The sequence below is a fragment of the Erythranthe guttata genome, chromosome 8 (assembly GCF_056151865.1).
Source record: "Erythranthe guttata isolate IM_541 chromosome 8, IM_541, whole genome shotgun sequence".
NCBI lineage: Eukaryota > Viridiplantae > Streptophyta > Magnoliopsida > Lamiales > Phrymaceae > Erythranthe > Erythranthe guttata.
Genome location: NC_142540.1, coordinates 6,539,366 through 6,563,594, shown reverse-complemented (window position 1 = coordinate 6,563,594; position 24,229 = coordinate 6,539,366). Strand labels below are relative to the sequence as shown.

At 38.5% G+C, this 24,229-nt stretch overlaps 1 protein-coding gene across 1 annotated transcript; it reads left to right on the top strand.

The window, feature by feature from the left end:
* The first annotated feature begins 325 nt into the window (after nt 1-325).
* LOC148768400 (fatty acid amide hydrolase-like) lies at nt 326-1,896 on the top strand. The gene is made up of 8 exons (XM_088821110.1): nt 326-481; nt 555-672; nt 800-874; nt 988-1,059; nt 1,179-1,233; nt 1,393-1,467; nt 1,570-1,650; nt 1,736-1,896. Exons 1-8 carry the CDS (start codon nt 478-480, stop codon nt 1,880-1,882), a joined length of 627 nt encoding a protein of 208 aa, XP_088677236.1. The 5' UTR covers nt 326-477; the 3' UTR covers nt 1,883-1,896.
* Nucleotides 1,897-24,229: the final 22,333 nt, after the last annotated feature.

Genomic DNA, 24,229 nt, shown 5'->3' with positions numbered 1-24,229 from the left:
ATACTTGTTTATAAGTATTTTCAAAAATACCTAGAAACAAGTAGGGCCGACTCTTCGTTACGAACGAGGTGCGTAGTTGCATTTTTCTAATTTATTTATTTATTTATTACGTTGTCCTGTTTTTAAATTACGAGTGCATGTTTATTTCGGTAGGAGAACCGATATTATTTCGGTAGCTGTTAAAGATGAGATTGACTGTATGCCGTATTCAACTACAGGTTACCCCGTTTTTTAAAAGTTATAATTCCGTTTAAATTTCTTGCATGCAAAATTAACCAGTTCGTAATCGACTAATCGTGTATTAATCAGTATTAATTCGACTTATTTATCTAGGAGGTACAAAGTGGATGCACAAAGTGAGACAATGTAATAAAGACGTGTGTTGCGTTAACCGCCTCCGTTCGTGCGGTGCCATAATAGTCGGAAAAACAAACATGCACGAGCTCGGAGCAGGAATTAGCGGCATAAATCCTCATTATGGGTAATTAATCATATTATTATTCTTTTTATTTAAAATTGTTTTTCATTACTTTAATTCTTTTAGTTTTAAATAGTGCTGCTAGAAATCCATTCGATAAAAGCAAGATATATTACCGGAGGGTCTTCGAGTGGATCTGCTGCTGTAGTAGCTGCCGGATTATGCCCTGTTGCACTCGGTGTCGATGGAGGAGGTAAGATTTTTTATTGCATTTTTCAATTTTCAATTTTTATTTATTTACTTATAGAAATGGTTCGATTTTCAATCATATTTCATCAAAAGTATTTTTTTTTTTCGTTGATTTTCATGAACTTTGTTTGGATCTGTAAGACTTCCATCAGCTCTTTGTGGGGTCGTCGGCTTCAAACCAACTTTTGCACGTGTGCCTCTCGAGGGGTGTGCATCGATTTTTATGTGTCTATTTAAATTAAATACAACATTAAAAGAATAGTATTTTTTGCATTATATTCATTTTGATCCGACATATTTTTTTTTCGTTTTATTTGTAGAGTACTTCCCATAAACTATACAGTTGGGATGATCGGAATTCTTGCAGCAACGGTCGAGGATTCGCTCATTGCGTAAGTTTTCTTGATTGCCTTATTAATTTAATTTTTGTAGTTAATTACAACTCTTGTACATATATATACATATATTCTTGAAATTTATTTAACTAACCATAGTTAGAATTTTAAACCAGTTATGCAGCTATGGCTGGAAACCTTGTTCCATCTGATCACTCTGGCACTACAGTGGTATCAATTAATTAAACCACCATAACTATATATATATATATATATATATATATATATATATATATATATATATATATATATATATTCTATAGTCTTCATTCGAAATCGACGAAACTTATTATCTAATTGTAATATAATTTTGCTGTTAAAAAAAAAAAGCCGAAAATCAATCTGCCCCTGCTGAAATCCGCAAACTATATGTCTTCCGACATGAAAATAGCAAAATATGGAAAGGTTCGTGGTCCATTACTCGTCGTGCGTTTTCTTTTTTCTCCATTTCTTTTTAATATAAAAAATCGTGATTATTTTTTACGTCTCTCTGTTTTGCTGGATCAGTGGTTCGATGACTGTAGCGATGACATCAGAATCTGCTGCTCCAAAGCTGTCGCCGAACTATCTAACAAATACGGTTGGAAGGTAATTACAAATTTCAAAAGATTTCGATTTTTCAATATTTTGGCTATATATATCTAAATTTTCGATTGCACTTGATTTTGTAAAGACTGTAGATGTGACGATACCGGAAATCGAAGTCATGCGCTTATCGCATTATCTAACAACCGGATCGGAATGCAGCCAATCAATCGCTACCTACCTAGACAAGTATCATCCCATAATTTATTTTTTTCTTGTTTTTCCATATAACTAAACGAAGATTTAATTAATTTAGATTTCGATCGATAAATCATCGTAATTAAAATAATATTTACAAAAATATTCGAACAGGAATAAAGATTGGCTGCTAAATTACTGTCTCCAATAGTAATTTAACTGTCTTAGACAATAATATTAATAATATTACTGTTCGGGAAAATAATATTCATAATATTACTTTCCCAAACAGATATATTACTGTCTGAGACAGTAATTTAGTAGTCCAGATAGTAATATTAATTAAAATATTTTTTTTCTAAGAAAAAAATTCAAAAAAAAAAAAAAAAAGTCAACGCCGGAATCTGGCCGAAAAAAAGCATTTCAGAAAAAAAAAATTATTTTCTGAAAAAATAAAAATTTGGGGTTAATGTGATATATTTGTTTAAATCCGGGGTCAATGTGTAATATTAAGGAAGTTAGAGCATAATGGGTGGAATTGATAAGAATTATATTATGGAGGGTATTTTAGACTAAAGACATGAGATGGGTTTAATTGAGATTTGACCAAAATGCATTTAAGTCTCAATGGGCCTTTTTGCCATTCGCCATTTTTTATAAGATCGGAAAAATTTATTTCTCTTGAATATTATTTTATCGTATTAATAGAAAGGCTTATATTGATACACCTTTCAATTCAATTTTTATAATTGTACACTTTTTTTTCAAACATTTTGTACTATTATAGTTGTAACACATTTTTCTTTATTTTTCTTAATTATCATTTTTTGTTGTTTTTTTTATTGGAAGACAAAAACTAAAATGATTTAATGTAAAAAAAAATTCTTTATTTTATAATTAGTATATGTATTGAAACTTCTTGATTCAAGTACCATACCTAAAGACTTTAGTTGAATTGTTATGAATGTATGTTTAACCCCATAGTAGAGTAGTAATTTTAGTTTTTTTTTTTTTTTTTGGAAAGTAGAGTAGAAATTTTAGTTATAGTATAAAATCAACATCAAAAGTTGGGTAGTCCGTATTTTTACACTTGGTGGTTGATCAAACCCTCAAGTTTTTTATGTAGGAAGTCTGCCCGTTTACCTAAGTTTTTTGGGACGGATAAGACTCCCCTGAGCTTTAGTTGCTCTATTTTTTGGAGCTTTGGGGAGCGAGAAACCAAGGCACGGGTTGGCCACACCCTTTGTGAACCCTGATATCTTTTCCTTTAGCTATTTTTTGAGTCTATTGATTTTTTGTTAAATCGATTTTAGATGCATTGAACGAAAACGCGTAGAGAAGACAAATGATTGATGTAGAAATCACGGTGGCGATATCCCACCGACTAAAATAGTTTATTAAGAATCATGCAGCTGGCGGTATGCCTTGAAAATATTGTGCGGGGCGGTATGCCACCGACTTTTTGCTGAAAATAAATTACATGGGGCCCACGCCGTCTTCTCTAGATCCGGATTCCGTAACGTACTTCTAGGGTTTCAAACTTCTTCTTCTTCTAATTTATTTAATAATTGTTAATTAGGTTTGAAATTGGGCAAAAATTCGCCGGAATGAAGCTCACCGTGAAAATCCTAAAGGGCAGCCACATTCAAATCAGTGCCCAACCAAACGACACCATTACGACTGTCAAGAAAAACATCGAGGAGATACAAGGAAAAGATAGCTATCCGTGCAGTCAGCAGTTGTTGATTCATAACGAGAAAGTATTAAAAGACCAAAGCAACTTGGCGGAAAACAAGGTATCTGAAGATGGGTTTCTTGTCGTCATGCTAACCAAGAGTAAACCTATGGGCTAGAGTGGGTCGGCATCTTCTTCCCAGTCTGCAGCTACTGCTACATCAGCTGGTAATCCTACTTCAGCAGCTGCAGCTTCGCCACTGGAGCCGGTCCCTAATAGCAGCAGATCAGCTTCTGACGCTCCAACAAGAAAGTATTGATTTGTTAGTGATGTGATCGTGGGTTCGTTTCCCACAGACGGCGCCAAAATGATGCTGCTCAAATGAGGATTGAACAAGCCAACGATCTTTGAGCTCGCAATGATAGAGAATGTCGAAGGTCACTGCCACGTGTCTTGGGGTAGTCAATGAATTTTCCCGCTAAATCCTATAAAACAATTGAAACACTAAATGACACGCCGGGTTTGGCCCGGCGATTATCCTCCGACGTTCAAGTCAGAAGATGTAATAATATTAGCAAATAATAATAATTAATTGCCAAATTAGAGTGTACTTTCCCATGACAAATTAAACATACATTTATAGGTGGATGAATAGTTAGAACTTTTGTAGAAATCCGATGTTGGACAATATGTTGTCATTTAAGGGAAAAATGTATGCTAATTGAGTTTTCACACACAATAAGATAAAATAGAGTAATCTTGGGCCTAATCCTAATTAGGGTTATGGGCCTAATTATGATTAGCCATATCAATATATGTATAAATTATTTAGATAATAAATGCATATCTGGATTTTAATAAAAATCAAAATATATAAAATATACACACTATTTTTGTTCTTTTTTTCGTATTATAGTAATAAAAATATAAATTTCATAATATCTTAAACAAAATATTAATTAAATTCAAAAAATTAAACATCCAAGTCCATAAATATACTATATTTGAAAAAGGAAATAAAATAAATCCAAATTAGTATGACACCAAAATATACGGAATTTTTACTTTCAATTGATTGGTTAATATGATTGATATAATCTATAATTCTATATCAATGAATGATATAGTTTATATATAATTATATTTGAATATATCAATAAAATATAAAATTCATTATATTTCATCTGATTGATTAAAGAATATAAATTAAATTAGTTTTTATATATATTAAATTTATATATTCAAATGAAAAAAATATGAAATATATATTAATTTATTAATTTATCTATTTTTATACAAATATCAAAAAAAAATTATTGAATGGATATTCGAATATTCCAAAATATTGAAAAAAAAACCATCTTACTTTATTTTAATATTTTAATATTAAAAAAATATTTTTTCTGAAAATTATTTGAATATTCGTAAAAAATTGTGTATCGTGAATTTTTTCAATAAATATATTTTGAAATAATGCCATTATAAATAAGATATTTTTATTTCGAATTTATAGAATATTAAATTTTGAAATAATATATATATACACGTGGTAAATGTTTAAATGAGTGTATAAATGTTAAATAAGAAATAACTTAATTACATACAAAAATAAAATTGACAACTCACCATAATACACCTCATCAATTGAACTCCCACTAAGCAATTTTGATAAATGACATCATCATTTGCCACATGTTAATTATTGACGGCATAGATCCTCTTTTTATATCATATATAGATTTTTATTAAGTGCAACTATATTAATTTATAGTGATTTAACTGTAAAATGATACGAGATACATAATTAAATGAATATTGAGTAAAATCATTAAGCCGCGTTGACCGTCAATAGTGATCCGCCCATCTCCAAAAAAAACCAAAAAATAATAAAAATAAAATTCACAAAGTTAATCCCAACTGGATCCATCAAGACGACACCGTATTGTACAAACAATGTAGTGAAAAGAATCGTTGTAATTACCAGGATACCCTCGCATCTTGAGCAGCAAAACAGTAGTGAAAGTGAGGGCAAAAAAGGGAAGAAAGTAATTATTTATTGATACATAAATTGGGATAATTACACTTTTGGTCCCTCATGTTTGGCCCGATTTCACTTTTGGTCCCCCTTGTTTCAAAGTGAACAAAGTTCACCTTCAAGTTTCAATTTTGAACACTTTTTGTCCCCGTCGTTACATGTCCGTTAGCAAGTAACGGAACACACTATTTTGTGGCGAAAATTTTAAATTTTTAAATATTTTCGGAGCTGAAAAATAATTAGAAATTTAAAATAAACTACTTATAATTAAACTTTTAACAATATTAAGTATAATGGAATTTATTTAGTTAATTTTTTTTATTATTAAAAAATAATCTTAAGTAGTATAATGAAAACTAATATTAAGTATAATGCACAATAATTTATTTAGTTAATTTCTTTTTTATTATTAAAAAATAATTATAAGTAGTATAGTTATAATAATATCAAGTATAATTAATTAATAATACATGACATGTTCATCTAATTTTATTTTATTATTAATTTTTTATTATAAGTAGTATAATTAAAAATACTATTAAGTATAATTAAAAATAACTTGTTTAGTTAATTTACATTTTATTATTAAAAAATAATATAAATAGTACATTTATAATAATATTAAGTATAATTAAAAATAATATTAAGTATGATTAAAATAATTTGTTTAGTTAATTTTTTTATTATTATGAAAATAATTATTAGTATAATTGTAAGTAGTATAATTACAATAATATTAAGTATATTAAAAAATAATTTGTTTCGTTGGTTTCTTATTTATTAAGTATATATAACAAACAAGTTTATTTTATTAAAAAATATAAAGATAAATAAAAAAATAAAAAAGAAAAATAATAATAAATAAATCAGCGAAAATGATTATATTAGTGTCGTTGACAGTAAAATAACTGTAAATACAATAATAATATTATTGTCAACCACATGAATACTACTATTTTTTTGGGTTTTCTGTTTTGTTTGAGTTGTTGATGGAGTAACGTAATAATATTACTGTCTACTATTGTAATATTACTGTGGACACAATAATATTACTGTGGTTGACAGTAATATTACCTGTCAACCACAGTAATATTAATTCTTTTGATTTTTTATTATGTTTACCTTTGTTGAACGGTCAACATATTAATATGCATCTATTACACAATAATAATGACTTTTGTTTGTGTTAATATTACTGTGCTAGAGATTAATATAACAATATTACTGTGTTAAACTGTAGTATAGTTATTTTACTGTGTTGAACAGTAATATAGTTAATATTACTATCAACCGCAACAATATTGATGTTTAGGGGGAGGGAAAGATGTTAAAAGATAAATAAAATTAAGAAAACAAAAAAAGGAAAAACAATAAAATTCGAAAAAGTCAACGTCGGAAACCGGCGACAAAACAACCCGGAAGAGCAAAAAAATCAGGAAGAGTAAAAAATAATGAAAAAAAAAAATCAAAAAAGTCAATACAGCTGAAAAGAGGTATTCTAGCGGCGGAGCAGCTGATGGGAGGGGGGGGGGGGGGGGGGGGGGGGGGGGGACAAGACGAGGCGGTGGAGGGAGGTTATAAGGACGTTTTTCGAATATATATGTGGCCAAGTTTTTGCCGGGTGATGCTATGCCTTATCTTGGGTGGCTTGATTTAGGTGGGTATCAGAATAATGAAAAGATAATGAAGGAGACTGCTAAAGAATTCGACGGAATTGTTTGGGGGTTGGCTGAAGGAGCACCGGGGAAAAGGAATATTCCGGCGACGATGATAAGTCGAAAGATTTCATGGATGTGATGTTGTCGGTTGTGAAAAGTGAAAAATTTCAACTCCAGGGTCATTTTCATGTTGATACCATCATCAAAGCTACATGCATGGTATGTTTGTTCCTACCTAAATTTACCCTAATTAATAACAATTCCAAAATTAGAATTGGAGATTTGAAATTCATTAATTAATTAGTACTGTTAAATCAATTTCTAAAAATAGTATGTATTTCATTAATAATGTAAAATGAACATATGATCACACTAGGTAGCTAGTACTAATCATATGTTTGAATGAGTTGGCAGACTATGCTCCTCGGTGGGACCGACACAACTGTTGGGAAAATTGATTAAAAATTGAGTCATGAACAATTTTTTATCAATGTTATTGTACGGTCTAATTGAGTATATAAATGAATTTTGGATTAGAAACAATTTTGTGGTGAATGAAAAAATTACTAGTCCAAAATATAAGGAAAGTGGGATTTGAGTTATCCCACATTAGAAAAGTAGAGAAGTACTGAGCTGTATATATATCAAAATATTGGGACGGGCCAAAAACATTAAGTCATGGGCTTTTAACCCATTGGGCCCTTATTACTCGAAGCCCATCTCGATTGGTCTGACTGGTCTGAATTGGTGCGGCCGAACCAATGCAAACCATTCGGCTCAACTCGAAATGGTGCAACCACTCCCAATTGGCTCAACTCGAAATGGTGCAACCATTCAAACAAAAGGTACCTTTGAAATGGTGCAACCATTCAAACAAAGGTACCTTTTTGCTCCAAAGGACACTACTTTTCGAACCTTATAAATAGACCCTAACTTTCCCACAATTTCTCACTTCAATCCAAAAAAAATAAGCCTACTGCATATTAAGCCTACCCTTCACAGATTCTCTCGAAAAGTTCTACACAAAGTACAGTTCGTCGTACTTGGGATTTGGAGTGCTCCTATTCCAAGCCTAGCCGTTGTATCTTGGGAGACGATTTCCATTTAATCCGTTAGCACCGTTGCGGGGAAATTTCGTCTTAAGGACAGAGTCAACTCGCCTCGGCAAATTTACGTTCATTGCAGATAATCTTTTTTGTATTTTCACTAATTAATTTGTTCAACCAATTTACTAAATTCACTACCCGTTTTATGTATCGGGAACAACAATCTTAAGACGAAATCTTGTGATTTAGTAAATTGTGTTTTCTGCACACGTTGGTAAACGGGATGGAGAAGAAGATAATCTGTCAAAAATCAAGAAGTTACAAAATACAATTGGAGAAAGTTCCTTTTCGGACAGAACATGAAGTCCACAGTCCTGCCCCAATTCGAAGGTGTTAAAGTCCGAATATGGCAAATTAACATTTCACAAAACTTGTAGATAATCAAGTTAGCTTTCCAGAACATGTTAAATCATCACAATCGGAGCTCGTAAGAAGAAGTTATGACGAAAATACGAAAGGGTGGCAGAACTGCCGATGCACCTTTTCATATACAACCGTTCGTGACCAGTGCGACTTGTCGCATATTAAATGCCTCACAAATGTCCAATTCCCGAAATTTTGTTGAAAGAAGACTGAGTCGAAGAATAATGATCAGGTTTTATATTATTTCCGATCCATGAATATTATTTAATATTTTTTTTTGTGGTTCCATTGTAGGTGCATTTTTACAGCACACCTATTCCGACTTCGAGGCTTATTTTGATCATGATCCAGTCCGAATCTCAGAAAACGTAAAAGATAAAAGTTGTAGAAAATTTTGTTGGCTATTCGGATCATATTGAATCAACAAAATCGGACTTCAGACGAAAGAGATATGATTAAATCATTCAGCACTGCCATAATATTGACACGATTTGGTGCTACCCACAAAGTTTGAATTGACGAACATATAATTTATCGGGTACGTTTTTTAAGATATCTATTTGTGCAATAAATTGATAATGCTATATGATATAATGGTGTATTATTGCATGATAGTTTAATTTTAATATGTGGAATAATGGTAAACTATATACAATATATTTGCTTAATGAATATTCATTATGTTTGTGTATCTACATTAATGATAGAAATATTTTTATCCTAAATGCAATAAAGTGATATGGTATGTGTTAATTATTTGAATAAGTTTATCATAAACCGCATGATAAGTGCTATACTCATGACATTTCTCATGAAAATGCAATATTTATTTGCATAAATTGCTTATAGTTTGATATGGGATTAACTTTCTCCCAATTTTCATTTGATGTGGAACCGTCCAATTGATTAATTTTCGAATATGTTATATGAAATTTGTGACTACGTGATCTTGTGATTGTCTATGAACGATTAGACTTGTCTCGTATATTAAGTTAGGAGGAATATTTCTATACATATTATTATTGTGCTATTGCATGGACATGCATTGATTACGTGCGATAGAATTTATATCAATTTATTATGTTGGACATGAATTAATTTATGCCATGGAATATAAACTTGATGTTATTATGTATTCGTGTGTATACTATGTATATGTTGATAAAGTATGCTTGATCTATTTCTTCTTTCTATAATCAACTAGTATGAACGTCGTGCTCACATGTCAAATATTATGTTTATTTAATATTTATGTACATATGTTTTATATATGAATCATACTATTGTTTAATTAAAAGCATGATTTTAAATAAAATAGAAAGAAAGAGAAGCTCAATTCATGAGAGCACATGAGTAGTTCTTGTTTCAAGAACATAAAAGAAGATCGAGTCGTTGGGTTCGATTTGATATCACATTTGCAAAATAATGATCTACAATGTGAATGGATGAGATCGGATTTTGATTTTTCAAAGATCCGAAATAGTTGTTAACAACAATGGATGTTTGGTTGAAATAAAATTCGAGCAGTTTACTTAAGAGCTCATTTTGTAGAATTAAATCGTTGGATTTGACTGAATTTTGAACAGCATGTTTAGGACATGCAATCCTAAATTATGAATGATTAAGATTAGAATTTATATATTCTAACTTTAATGTTGAATAGTGGAGATCAACCGCCATTTGAAGAGATTAATATTCTCTTGTTTATTGACAAGATTTAAGTATCTTGACGAATTTTCTCTTTTGAGGAAAAGGAAGAAATCTTACTATCTCATTTGTTGACAAGATTTAAGTATCTTGAGAAGATTTCTCTTTTTGTGATTTCTTGAAATACAATTTCCTTTGTAATTAAATCATATTGGTGATCCAATATATTTCTCTAACTAAAGAAGAAATGTATTTTGTTACATTGTGTATCCTTATTGATAAATAAAATTAAGGATTTCAAAGCATTTAAATGCTATCTGAATGAAAGTTGGAAAATGCCACTTTGACAAATGAATTAAAAAAATGAGTATTGAAACTCTTGAAATTTTTTTTTGTGGATATCATAATGATAAATTCTAGAATACATACTCTAGAATTTGTGGGGAAAATTAGATATTCCGAGCTAACCACATTAATATTTAGAAATGTGGGGGTCTTTAGGCCCTAAACACATAAATTAGATACCCCGAGCTAACCACATTAATATTTAAAAAAAATGTGGGGGTCTTTAGGCCCTAACCAGTAATCACATTAATATTTAGAAATGTGGGGGTGTAAGGCCTAGTATAATTAAGTGGATAAATAATGATTGTGCACAAGATAGTCACTCTTGATGCAAATTGATTATATTGTGTTTTCTTGTAAAATAAGAAAATAAATAAGTTCGTAATAAAAGAACTTATAAATGTGTAAGTGGTAAATCATCAAAGTGATGAACAACCAAGTTAATATATGTGTGAGTGGTAAATCATCAAAGTGATGAACAACCAAGTTAATATATGTGTGAGTGGTAAATCATCAAAGTGATGAACAACCAAGTTAATATATGTGAGTGGTAAATCATCAAAGTGCTGAACAATCAAGATACAACAAGATGGCAAAGAAAATCAATATGTTTGATTTTGATTTGATCGATTTTATTAACTTATGAGTTATAAAATGAACGATGGACAATTGTCTTCTTTCAAGTAGTAAAACATTAAGGTTTAGATGGACTATTCAAAAGAAGAATTAAAATGGTGGTCCAATTAAGCTAAATTAAATAGCTATGGAAAATCTTGATTATTTATAACAAGATATTGAAACTCGTTAAGTGATTCTAAAGTAATATTTGATAAAATTGTGTTATCAAATAGTTCTCGTAATAACGAGTGTGACTAGTGTGTTTATATTAAAAGCACATGGAAGTGTATGTCCATAGACGACATTATAATCATGAGATAATGATCATGATATTATTTTGAACGTTGAAAAAATATTGAAAATAAAAAAAAAAATAATAATAATAAAAAAAATTATGTTTGATGTCAAAAGACGAGGGTTTAGACGATGTAATCTTATAGATTAAAGTCACTAAAACAAAGATAGTCTTATTAAAAGTCTCATGTTGAGACACTACTAGAAAATTGATCTAGTTGTCTAAAAAAAAAAAACCAAGTGTTTACCTTGCCAAAAATAATGATGAACAATGGTTCAATTACAAATATTTTTGGATAGCTTGGCAGCATAATGAATTGCAAACTAGTAAATATGTAATTCCAAAATAAATAATCATTCAATGATATTATAAGGGTTCTTAGGTAATCTAAGTATCGCCTTTAAATGGATTACATTAAAGAAAATATCTTATTGTATTAGGAAAGTACATTGGTATTTGAGTCCACTAAGATTATGTATCTTGGAAATCCTCAAACAAAATTGAATAGCTCGATTCATGGATGAATTCGAATGTATAACTTGAGATAAGGTTAGAAAAGAAGTTGAATAAATTTCATAAAATTATTGGAGGATGTTCCGTGTTGGACTTAGTCGGTGTCTACAATTATGAATAAATTGTGATAACCAATCGGTTACGTTAAGAGCACAAACGACATGTATAATGGCAAGTATCGATACACTCGTACACATAAGACCATTAGGCAATTGATCTCAAAAGAAATAATATTGATTATGAAAATCAATGGTTAATAGCGGATCCGCGACTAAAAGTCAACTAAAAAGATCAAACATATTGCCTATCTAGGGGAATGGGATTAAAACCCATAAATTAAGGACAATCTTGGTGGTAACCCAACCATGCTGACTGGAGATCCCAAGAACTGGTTCAAAAGGGACAACTAAGCTAAGAAAGTTCAGTCGAGCACTAAGGAACTCATTCCTAACTCATTCCCGCGTAAGATAATAGTGCTACCTGCAGAAAGGGTAAAGGATAAGCAAACGCTTTTAATGATTCCAAAACCTTATAATAAAAGGTGAGGTATTGGCAGGATACCTTTAATAGGAGATCACCTATGTAAGTGTATGAAGTGAGGGCCGCTTCAAAGGAATTGACAAACACTTATCAATCCAAGATGTGTGTCCATGGCCAAAACGGACACAATCATGAGAACTAAGGAAATGTGAGAATAGTATTGTGTGGGTTGCATTGTCTTGGTTTACACGAACGGCTGACAGTTCAAGACATCGCGTTCACTACTCAGCCTAGTAAATCCGATGTAACTCCACTACGGAAGGTTCAAAGCTATATGCTACCTATCCCGATGCAATACTATCCGTGGGAACTCTAGAGAGAATCGACGCCCTCGTTTTCATTCATGTGGGGGATTGTTGGGAAAATTGGTTAAAAATTGAGTCATGAACAATTTTTTATCAATGTTATTGTACGGTCTAATTGAGTATATAAATGAATTTTGGATTAGAAACAATTTTGTGGTGAATGAAAAAATTACTAGTCCAAAATATAAGGAAAGTGGGATTTGAGTTATCCCACATTAGAAAAGTAGAGAAGTACTGAGCTGTATATATATCAAAATATTGGGACGGGCCAAAAACATTAAGTCATGGGCTTTTAACCCATTGGGCCCTTATTACTCGAAGCCCATCTCGATTGGTCTGACTGGTCTGAATTGGTGCGGCCGAACCAATGCAAACCATTCGGCTCAACTCGAAATGGTGCAACCACTCCCAATTGGCTCAACTCGAAATGGTGCAACCATTCAAACAAAAGGTACCTTTGAAATGGTGCAACCATTCAAACAAAGGTACCTTTTTGCTCCAAAGGACACTACTTTTCGAACCTTATAAATAGACCCTAACTTTCCCACAATTTCTCACTTCAATCCAAAAAAAATAAGCCTACTGCATATTAAGCCTACCCTTCACAGATTCTCTCGAAAAGTTCTACACAAAGTACAGTTCGTCGTACTTGGGATTTGGAGTGCTCCTATTCCAAGCCTAGCCGTTGTATCTTGGGAGACGATTTCCATTTAATCCGTTAGCACCGTTGCGGGGAAATTTCGTCTTAAGGACAGAGTCAACTCGCCTCGGCAAATTTACGTTCATTGCAGATAATCTTTTTTGTATTTTCACTAATTAATTTGTTCAACCAATTTACTAAATTCACTACCCGTTTTATGTATCGGGACAACAACAACTACAGTCTACAGTGAGGTTAGTATGGTCGCTCAGCCTCCTATTGAACAATCGCCGCGTCTTAAAAAAGGTTCAAGAAGAACTGGACGAGCACGTAGGGAGAGAAAGACGAGTAAACGAATTCGACATCGATAAACTAGTCTATCTACAAGCCATAGCAAAAGAAACAATGAGGATTCGTGAGTTTGCCGAAGATACTCGTGTTGGAGGATACCTTGTCCCGAAAGGCACATGGTGTTGGAATAAATTTGAATAAATCCCATGGAACCGTCATGCCGAATCATCAAGAATATTGTGCATAAACTTAAATCGGAAGCGTACCTTACTCCGGTGGAATTGATATGAAACGATCATGGATCTTCCAGATCATCATGTACATCGGAACCCGAGAACCCTTTAGACTTCTCTTCGTTTTCTTTATGTCGATGGAATACATAGAGAATGGAATTCGTACATGTGACCCGGGGACCATGACCAATATATATAGATAACCTAATGGGCTATCTTGTGTAATTTTATTTTAGCCCATCACTATAATAAAATTACCCTAATGTCTCTACACATTAAAGGCCCACACCCTATTAGACACATTAAAGCCCAATCCAGATAAACTTTAGTCGATCACTTTAACGGGCTTAACTTTACGTGACAGTCTTGCAACACATAATATTTCACATGTAAGTCCAACGTTGGATTAATGATCCAACACATGGCTCATGGTAAACTTATGGAAGTAGCAGCACGATCCGAGCGTGTGGGGGGATCTTGCTATGGAGTTTAGGCCAGAGAGGTTTTTGAGCACGCACAAAATTGAATATGCAGAATAATTCATGCGCGTGGGTTTAAATAAAATATGTATATCTTTCCTCTCTTTACACAGTTAGGAAAGTATACTAAAAGACTACTAATAGTCTAATGATACGGGCCAGTTTGACAAATAACGAATAAGCGTAAGCCCATTAGGATAAGCCCAGTATGATGAGCCCATGATGAAATGTCCATGGTGACTTAGCTCGAAGTTATGGGCGAGGTCGCTGAATTGTGCAAACCTCGGGAACTGCATGGTAATACCTTAACTCGCCAGCCCAATACCAAAACGAGGTAAGGCAGGCCCAGGGCAATACAGGCCCAAGATATGTGACTTGAGGGTAAGGAAAAACCCTAAAAAGGGAAAGCCTTGGAGGCCAAGGCTTCTTCATCTATAAATAGGAGAGGGCATTATATTCTTACACACATGCTTTTTACGTACTTTTCATAAACCTACTCAAAAAACACTATACTAACTTGATCGTCGGAGCTTTCCCGCCGGGAACCCCTCCCGGCGTTGCAGGTTTCACCGCCGGAATCCGGACCGGAATCTAAGGAGCTCAAGAAGAAACCCCACGGACCAAATCAAGTGGCGCCATCTGTGGGAAACAACCTTATAAAATTTGGAGCACAATTTCCAGGAAAAACATCAGATCTGCCCCTGGAAGTCCAGATCTGAGCTAAGAACGTGGAGAAAAAATGGAAGGAGGAGATACCACTGCCCGGAATTTGCAAAAGGATTTAGATGCAGCGGCTCGCGATACGCCGGCTGATCCATTGTCCGTTCTGAAAGATAGGTCGGGGTGTAGCCTACTTACACCCGAAAAGGAAGGCCGGATCCCTTTCATCTCAAGTAGCCCCTCTTTTGAGTTCCAAGATGGCGAGGCTGCTTCGAGAAGGCCAGTCACGGCCCCGGCCCGAACTCCCAATGAGCGTACATATACCCGAGACGAGGTGGAAGCCATGATCACCGCAGCCATTCTGGACTACACGCAAAATCTACCTCAAGATAACCGACCCAAGAGAGATCTCAGACGCTCACAGAACGAAGGGCGAGCTGAGGACGAATGCGATAGCTATTCGGAGAATCGAGGAGGCAATAGTCATGGCGTCAGAACGGAAGTTGATTGCTTAAGGCGCGATATAGATGAGTTGAAGGCCCTGCGAAGTGGGCCAACGCGAGATCTCGCGGGATCTAGCCCTTTCGCCAAGCATCTCGATAGCGACCCTATACCAGCTAATTACCGACCGATCTTGTTCGAGTATAACGGCATGACCGATCCAGCCGAGCACCTGAGTCGGTTCAACAACACCGCGTCACTCCACCAGCTCACAGAGGGAGTGAAGTGCCGCGCCTTTGTCACCACTTTAGCAGGACCGGCTCAGGCATGGTTCGGTTTGCTACCTCCCGGAACCATACGATCTTTTGAACAACTTGCCAAAGCTTTCATGAATCAATTCGCTAGCTCGAAGAAGTGCAAGAAGACCTCTTTGTCGTTATTCAGCATCCGTCAGAAGGAGAAGGAAAGCCTCAGAAACTACATTAAGCGATTTACTTCGGCCACCTTAGAAGTCCCTACCACCAGCGATGAGGTGCTCATGGCAGCCCTCTCACAAGGACTAAGAGATGATGAGTTTTTCCGAGCTTTAGCGCTGGAACCTTCGCCTGATTTTGATAATCTTCTAGAGAGGGCATCTCGGTTCATTAACTTAGAAGAGGCTCGCCAGCAGAAAGTGGAAGAATCTCACCAAGCCGTAAACGCACGAGTTAACGAAGTAAAGAGAGGCAAGGAGCCCATGTTACCTCGAAGAGATGCCAACACTCCCAGTCGGGGTACTGCCCAGGATGCTAAGGGATCTCGATACCAATCCTATCAGCCCCTTACAGCCCCTTTGTCCCATGTGTTGTGCGCAATTGAGAAAAGAGCTGATCTGCGATGGCCTCGGACCGCTCGCGAAGCCCCTCGCCGAGATCCGACACTGGGTACCTTTTGTCGTTTTCATAACGAATACGGGCATACGACTGACGACTGCGCACATCTGAAAGACGAAGTGGAACGTCTTAATCAGAGATAACAAGATTGGAGATTTTGTGAAGATAGACCCACCTCGGGGACAGAAGCGTGAAGCTCAGTTTGGAAATCCAGCACGAGTGCCGCCCCCACCGCCAATGCCGAAAAGAGGATACATCCAGATGATCTCAGGGGGCCCTACGGGAGGAGATACTCATCGGGCTAGAAGACGCCACCTCGGTAGTCTTAAGAACAGTCATGAAGTTTGCCAAATCTCTACACCGAAGTGTCGACAATACCCCACTATATCATTTGGTCCTGAAGATGAAGTGGATCTGGATGATTTCCATTGCGACCCTCTCCTCATCACGATTAACGTGGGAGGATATGACGTCGCTCGCGCCTTCGTCGATCCGGGAAGTTCAGTTGATGTTATATCCTATGAGTGCTTCCTGCAAATGGAGCTTGACCTCCCAGTCTTTCCCGTCACCACTCCGATATTCGGGTTCACAGGGGGATCCCTGACACCGATTGGACAAGTTAAGATCCCTGTCACTATAGGAACGCCACCTCGAACTCGCACACAAGCTGTCAATTTTGTCATCGTGGAAGGATCGCCGACTTCGTACAACATTGTAATAGGACGACCAATGATGCATACCTTTCGGGCGGTCCCTTCAACTATCCATCAAAAGCTCAAGTTCCCAGTCGATGGGATGGTAGGAGAGGTCAGAGGTGATCAAGCCCAGTCGAGATCATGTTATGTCGAAATGGTTAAGATAGCGGAGAAAGGGCGACGCGATACCCTCACCAAGGAAGATTTGGGAGACGAGAAACGCCCCCGAATTGACCCAGAAGATAAGGTTAATCATGTACAACCTATGGACGAATTGATGATGATCGACCTCGTTCCCGGTATGATGAAACAAACCCGGATAAGCAAGGATTTAGAACCACCTCTCCGAGACGAGCTGATAGCGTTATTACGATCTAATGAAGACATCTTCGCGTGGCAACCAAGCGACTTAACCGGTATCTCACCTCGTACTGCTGTACACAGGCTCAATTTGCGACCTGAGTGCAGGCCCGTCAAACAAAAACGGCGACACTTCGGTACCGAAAAAGACGAAATCATACAAAAGGAAGTTCAGCGACTTCTGGACATCGGACACATCAGGGAAATCCAATTCCCCACATGGCTGTCCAACGCAGTGTTAGTACAGAAGGCCAATGGCCAGTGGCGAATGTGCATTGATTTTAGGGACTTAAACAAGGCTTGCCCAAAGGACGACTATCCCTTACCTCGCATAGATCAACTTGTAGATGCCACTGCCGGGTGCGAACTACTTAGTATGATGGATGCTTCACAGGGATACCATCAGATTCTGCTAGACGAAAAGGATCAGCCAGCAGTAAGTTTTGTCACCGCCACGGGTACCTACTGTTACGTGGTAATGCCTTTCGGTCTGAAAAACGCAGGGGCCACGTATCAGCGATTGATGGATAGAATGTTTCGGGCTCAACTCGGGCGTAACATTGAAGTCTACGTCGATGATATGCTAGTTAAAAGCAAAAGGCGTTCCACGCACCTCGCAGATCTAGCTGAGACCGTTGCCACCCTTCGTTTATACGGAATGAAATTAAACCCCTCGAAGTGTGCATTCGCAGTGCAAGCTGGAAAGTTCCTGGGATATGTTGTTAATCGAGAAGGTATTAAGGTTAACCAAGATAAGGTTGAGGCCGTACTCCAAATGAAACCCCCTCGTTCCATCAAGGAAGTCCAATCCTTAGCAGGGAAGGTTGTGGCCCTAGCTCGGTTTATATCGCGGATGGCGGATAAAAGTCTACCTTTCTTTAAAATATTGAGGAAAACGACTCAGTTCGAATGGACTGCCGAATGCCAGCTCGCGTTTGACGCATTAAAACGATCGCTTACTTGTCTACCCATCCTCAGCACCCCCGAAAAAGGTGAAACTCTGTTCGTATACTTATCGGTCGGCGACGAATCGATCAGCTCGGTCCTATTCAAAGAGGTAAATAGCCAACAAAGGCCGATCTACTATACTAGTAAAATCCTTACTACGTCGGAAAGCAAATATTCTGAAGTCGAGAAAATAGCGTATGCATTGGTCCTCACTACGCGACGACTCCGGCCCTACTTCCTGTCGCATACTATGGTAATCCGTACGAGCCTACCACTTCGGCAAACCCTGGGACAACCTACCGCGTCAGGACGAATTGTTAAATGGGCCATCGAATTAGGACAATACGAGTTTCAGTATCAACCCCGCACCTCGGTCAAAGGACATGCACTGGTAGATTTCATCCGGGAGACTACCAGAATACCTATCGAAAAGGAGTGGAAAATTTACGTGGATGGTTCATCTACAGCAACAGGAGCAGGGGCAGGGATAATAGTCATTGATCCCACAGGAACGGAGGTCGAGTTTGCCGTCAGATTACCTCGAGTTTCCAATAATGAAGCAGAATACGAAGCCTTCATCCGAGGTATGGAGATCGCTCAGGAGCTCGGAGCGCGAGTGGTGCAAATATACTCCGACTCTCAACTGGTGATACACCAACTAGAAGGGGATTACGAAGTAAAAAATGATAGAATGAAGGGGTATGTAAATAAAGCTCGAGCAGTACAAGAGACCTTCGAAGCCTGCACGGTGCATCAGCTCCCGAGGAGCGACAACCAGCGAGCTGACTTCCTCGCTAAAATTGGGTCGTCAGTCGTCGATTGTATTGAAAGAAAGATCACTATCCTTATTGCCCCTACCCCAACACCGGGAATCATGATGATCGATGAAGAGCCCGACTGGAGAACGCCTTTGTTCAATTACTTCAGAGGAGAGCGAACTGGCACCAAGAGAGAACAACATCGATTGGCGTATAAAGCGAGGCACTTTTACGTACGACACGAAATATTATATAAAAGGAACTTCACCACAATAGATGCAAGGTGTTTGGGAAAGCAGGAGGCGAAACATGTTCTGGAGGAAGTACATCGAGGTGGTTGTGGTGAACACGGAGGAGCTCGGGCCCTCATACAGAAATTACATCGGGCCGGATATTATTGGCCTGGCATGAAGAAGGACACGCACCGATACGTTCAACACTGCGCACAATGTCAAAAATATGCCCCGCTTATCCACAAACCGGGGGAAGAAATGACCATCATGAGTGCTCCATGTCCTTTCGCCCAATGGGGAATTGACCTGGTGGGGCCATTCCCTCAAACCACTGGCCGGAAAAAGTTCATCATTGTTGCGGTAGACTACTTTACTAAGTGGGTCGAAGCTGAGGCCTTATCAAAAATATCAGAAGACGAGGTCATGCACTTCATTTGGAAAAAATATCTGCTGTCGGTTTGGTCTGCCTCGGAGCCTCGTATCGGACAACGGCACTCAGTTCAACGGCAAGAAAATCCGCGCGTGGTGCGAAGAAATGAAAATTGCACAAAAATTTGTAGCGGTAGCGCACCCCCAGGCCAATGGTCAAGTGGAGTCCATAAACCGAACCATTGTCAATGGGTTGAAAAAGAGGATAGACGAGCTAGGTGGAAGCTGGGTAGACGAGCTGCCTTCTGTCCTTTGGTCTTACCGGACCACAGCCAAAGCAGCTACCGGTGAAACACCAATTCGATTAACCTATGGGACCGAGGCAGTTATCCCGGTCGAGGTAGCAATGGACACACTCCGCATCACCACATTTGATGAAAAAACAAACGACGATGCCTTGAGAACACAGCTTGATGAGGTTTTTGATCTACGAGAAGCGGCGTATTTACACATGGAACGAAGTAAGAACTTGATCAAAGCTCGATATGACCAAGGAGTGCGGTCCCGTTCATTCCAGATTGGGGATCTCGTCTTACGACGGGCCGACGCACTAAAACACACAGGAAAATTGGAAGCCAATTGGGAAGGACCGTACATGGTCACGAAATGTTTGGCCGGTGGGGGATACGAATTGGCTGACGCAGAAGGAAAGCCATTGCCGCGAGCTTGGAACATAATACATCTAAAGCGCTTCTTCGCTTAAAAAAAAAAAATAAAAAAAAAAAAAAAAAAGAGAGAGAGAGACAGAGGAAGTTAGCTAGCAAAATCAAGAAATGACATACCTTGTACATACAAAAACCATCAATAAACATCCATTTTCCGATCTGGGCTAGGCCCCGTGGTTTTTTCTCTTCTCATTTGGAGGGTTTCCACGTTAAAAAATCCTTGTGTTCTTTATTTAAGTTACAATTGTGGCGTTAAATCGCGTGTTTTATTGTGGCGTTAAATCGCGTGTTTCATTGTGGCGTTAAATCGCGTGTTTCGTTGTGGCGTTAAATCGCGTGTTTCGTTGTGGCGTTAAATCGCGTGTTTCGTTGTGGCGTTAAATCGCGTGTTTCATTGTGGCGTTAAATCGCGTGTTTCATTGTGGCGTTAAATCGCGTGTTTCATTGTGGCGTTAAATCGGGTGTTTCATTGTGGCGTTAAATCGCGTATTTCATTGTGGCGTTAAATCGCGTGTTTCATTGTGGCGTTAAATCGCGTATTTCATCGTGGCGTTAAATCGCTTGTTTCGTTGTGGCGTTAAATCGCGTATTTTATTGTGGCGTTAAATCGCGTGTTTCATTGTGGCGTTAACTCGCGTGTCTTATTGTGGCGTTAACTCGCGTGTTTCACTATAGCGCTAACTCGCGCGTTTTACCGAGACACTAAGTTGGGTGCTAACAGGAGGCGTTGAGTCGCACACACCAGTGAGGTGTAAAAACCAAGTGTTGAACTAGAGTGAAAGCAAAATATTGCACTAAACTTAAAGAGACTTGCCAAAATCAAGGTAAGTCCTAAGTTGATGAAATCACGAGATAATTATCGATACGAGTCTAAGAAGTTGTTGGTTCAATTCGAATGCGAGAATAAGTTGCTAAGTCTAAAGAATTACTCTGGAATGCATAAAACCAGAATATTATAAAATCAAAGTAAGCACGAAAGGCAATACTTAAACAAACGAACCCCCGATATATTGATATAAGGGAAATGGAGAAAAATTGTTCAAAAACATACAAAAGGGGAGAAGGGTAATACAAGTGCATAGTACATTAACAGGAACAACTAAAACTGGCTAAGCATTCTCGGACGGCACCATCCCGGTTTCGCTTTGACCCCCGGTGGCCGGAAGAAGAGACGAGGTAAGGTCGGGCGGTGTCTTGTTCAGATTCGCCACTGCATCAATGGTCTCGACATCTCCAACAAGATCGGTAATGATCACCGAGGAGCTTCCTTGACGGGAGAAGTCTTCAACTAACTCTCGATGCACTTGCCTCCACCACTCCAGGTCGGGGTCCTCGTTCACGTCCCCTTCGAAACCCGGGATCACGTCATCAGGCAAGTCCTCGGCAAGTTCATTTTCAGCCAAAGGGAACTCAATACCAGCACCACTTAATCGTTTCCGAACAGCCTTCACTGCTTCCGAGAAGAAGAAACGGGCTAAGTCGGATGCTTGTCGGGTGAATGTCGTCGAGCGCCATAGCCGATCGAAAAAGCGACTGACGAAAGCCTCCATAAAACGGAGACCCTCAGACGACCCCGGGAACAGTCTGTGCCCTTCTTTCACTCCTTCGGTGAAGTTGGCGGACGCCTGCACCCCAGCGGCAAAGAGCTCGTTCGAAAGCTGCTTCGCTTTTTCCTCCAAACTAGCATTGTGAGATGCTAGGGAGCTCTTCTCCGCCTGCGAGATCTCCTCCTTCTCTTTCAGTCTCTTCACCTCGGCAAATAACCCCTCATTCGCCGACTCAGCCACTGCCAGGCTCTCTTTTAAAGCTCGGACCTCTTTTCGGAGCTGGGTAACCTCCTTCCTTTGATTATCATACGCCTCACGGGAAACATCGTCCCACCCCAGGGGGCCCGAAAAGGCGATGGCGAATTGCTGCACATACAAAAGACTCAAGTAAAATCGGCTGCGATTAAGAAACATAAAAGCTAACTCATGTGTACGAGATAAAACCAACCTGCGTTATGTTATGTAGGAGCAACTCGAGCCGGTCACCTTTGCTCATTTGCCCGAAATGGGCAACGTCTCGGGGAAGCGCCATAGCCCGGCAAACGGCAATGGCGTTCTCTGCGTTCTGGCAGAGATGAAGTGCGAAGTTAGGGGGCAGAGATGACCCGACTTGCCCCGAAGCTGGTCCGGTCTGCCCGGGAGTTGACCACACCAACCCAAGGGCCAGATCCGCCCTTCTTTTCTTCGTGGTGGGCTCTTTTTCTGCCACTTCTTCGGTTGAGGAAGGTGGCGGAGATGAAACTGCAACTATGGCCGAGGATCGACGAGGAAGCTCGGGATCCTCAACGCGTGGGCCACCTCGGGGACGCGAAGCCCCGACACTCTTCTTAGAAGGCCTTTGCCTTAGAGCCCCCTCTTCGGAGGACCGCTTCTCGGACTCAGCAGCCACAGAGCGCTGAAATTCGGACGCCTGAAATTCCGGCTCCGATTCGGATGGGCGAGTTGCCGGCTTGTCACCTCGGAACATCCTCTTCATCCTTAAGTCTGTTCGCGGGATTAAGGAAAATGTGGTGAGCAAGTGGGTAATATATCGATAAGCATAAAGTACAGTCAAATAAAAGAGCAATAGCCCGAAATGAATGACGAGCCAATAGAGAAAATTAATATCGTGTTTAAACCCACCTAAATCCTCTTGAGTTAGAGGATGAGTGCCGTTGTCATGGAAGTAGAAATGGCGAAGTATCGGTGGAAAACTTGTAAGAGTCTCAGGCATACCATAACTCGGTTGAAAATGAACAATCATTTTCAAAAGCCACTCGTCAATCGCCAGGGGTTTTCCCCTCCGCTTGTCGGGCAAGGTGGCGAGCCAAGGACATAGGTAAGGGGTATCAGTGGGGTTCTTCGCAAAAAAGTAGTGACCTTGCCACCCATCAGTTTTATTGGGCGGCATTAATATTTTGAAACCCGGGCGAGCCGAGATAGAGATATGGAAGGGACTGGAATTTTTTAAGACCATCACACTCCGGAATCGAGCTGGAGTAGGGGTCACACCCGACCAGGCGCAAAGCATACGGAACCCGGTCATGACGACTATAGCATGAGGATGAAACTGATTGAGGGATACATTGCACAATTGAGCAATCTCGGAAAACCAAGACGAAATGGGAAAAGAGAGACCAAAATAGAACTGTTCCGAGAACCAGGTGCTGAAACCTGGAGGTGGGGTTAAGGGCCGCTGATCTCGAGAGGGTAAAATTAGTTCGATGTCGGCGGGAAGACCTATGTCACGAACTAAGTTATCTAAATCTACCTCGCTTAGGGTACTGGGTCCCCACTGATCGTCTAAATCACGCCCCCCAGATAGCGAAGGGGAGTCGCTCCTCGCGGAGGACAGAGCGTCATCCCTCCCTCTTTTCTTCGATTTTTTCAGAAGTTTGCCCGAAGGGGAAAAGAAGGGACCTTCCTCCGAAGAAGAAGAGAGGGTAAGGGTCGGGCAATCATCCCCCTTTCCGGAGCAGCGGCTGGAGGGCATTTTTTGGCCAAAAGGATCGGGAGAATGGGAAGACATATGCGACTGGAGGGGCAAAACAAGGGCAATAAAAGATAAGGGAAAGAGCAATACCTTTTGCTGAGGGAGATGGTGGGCACGAAGG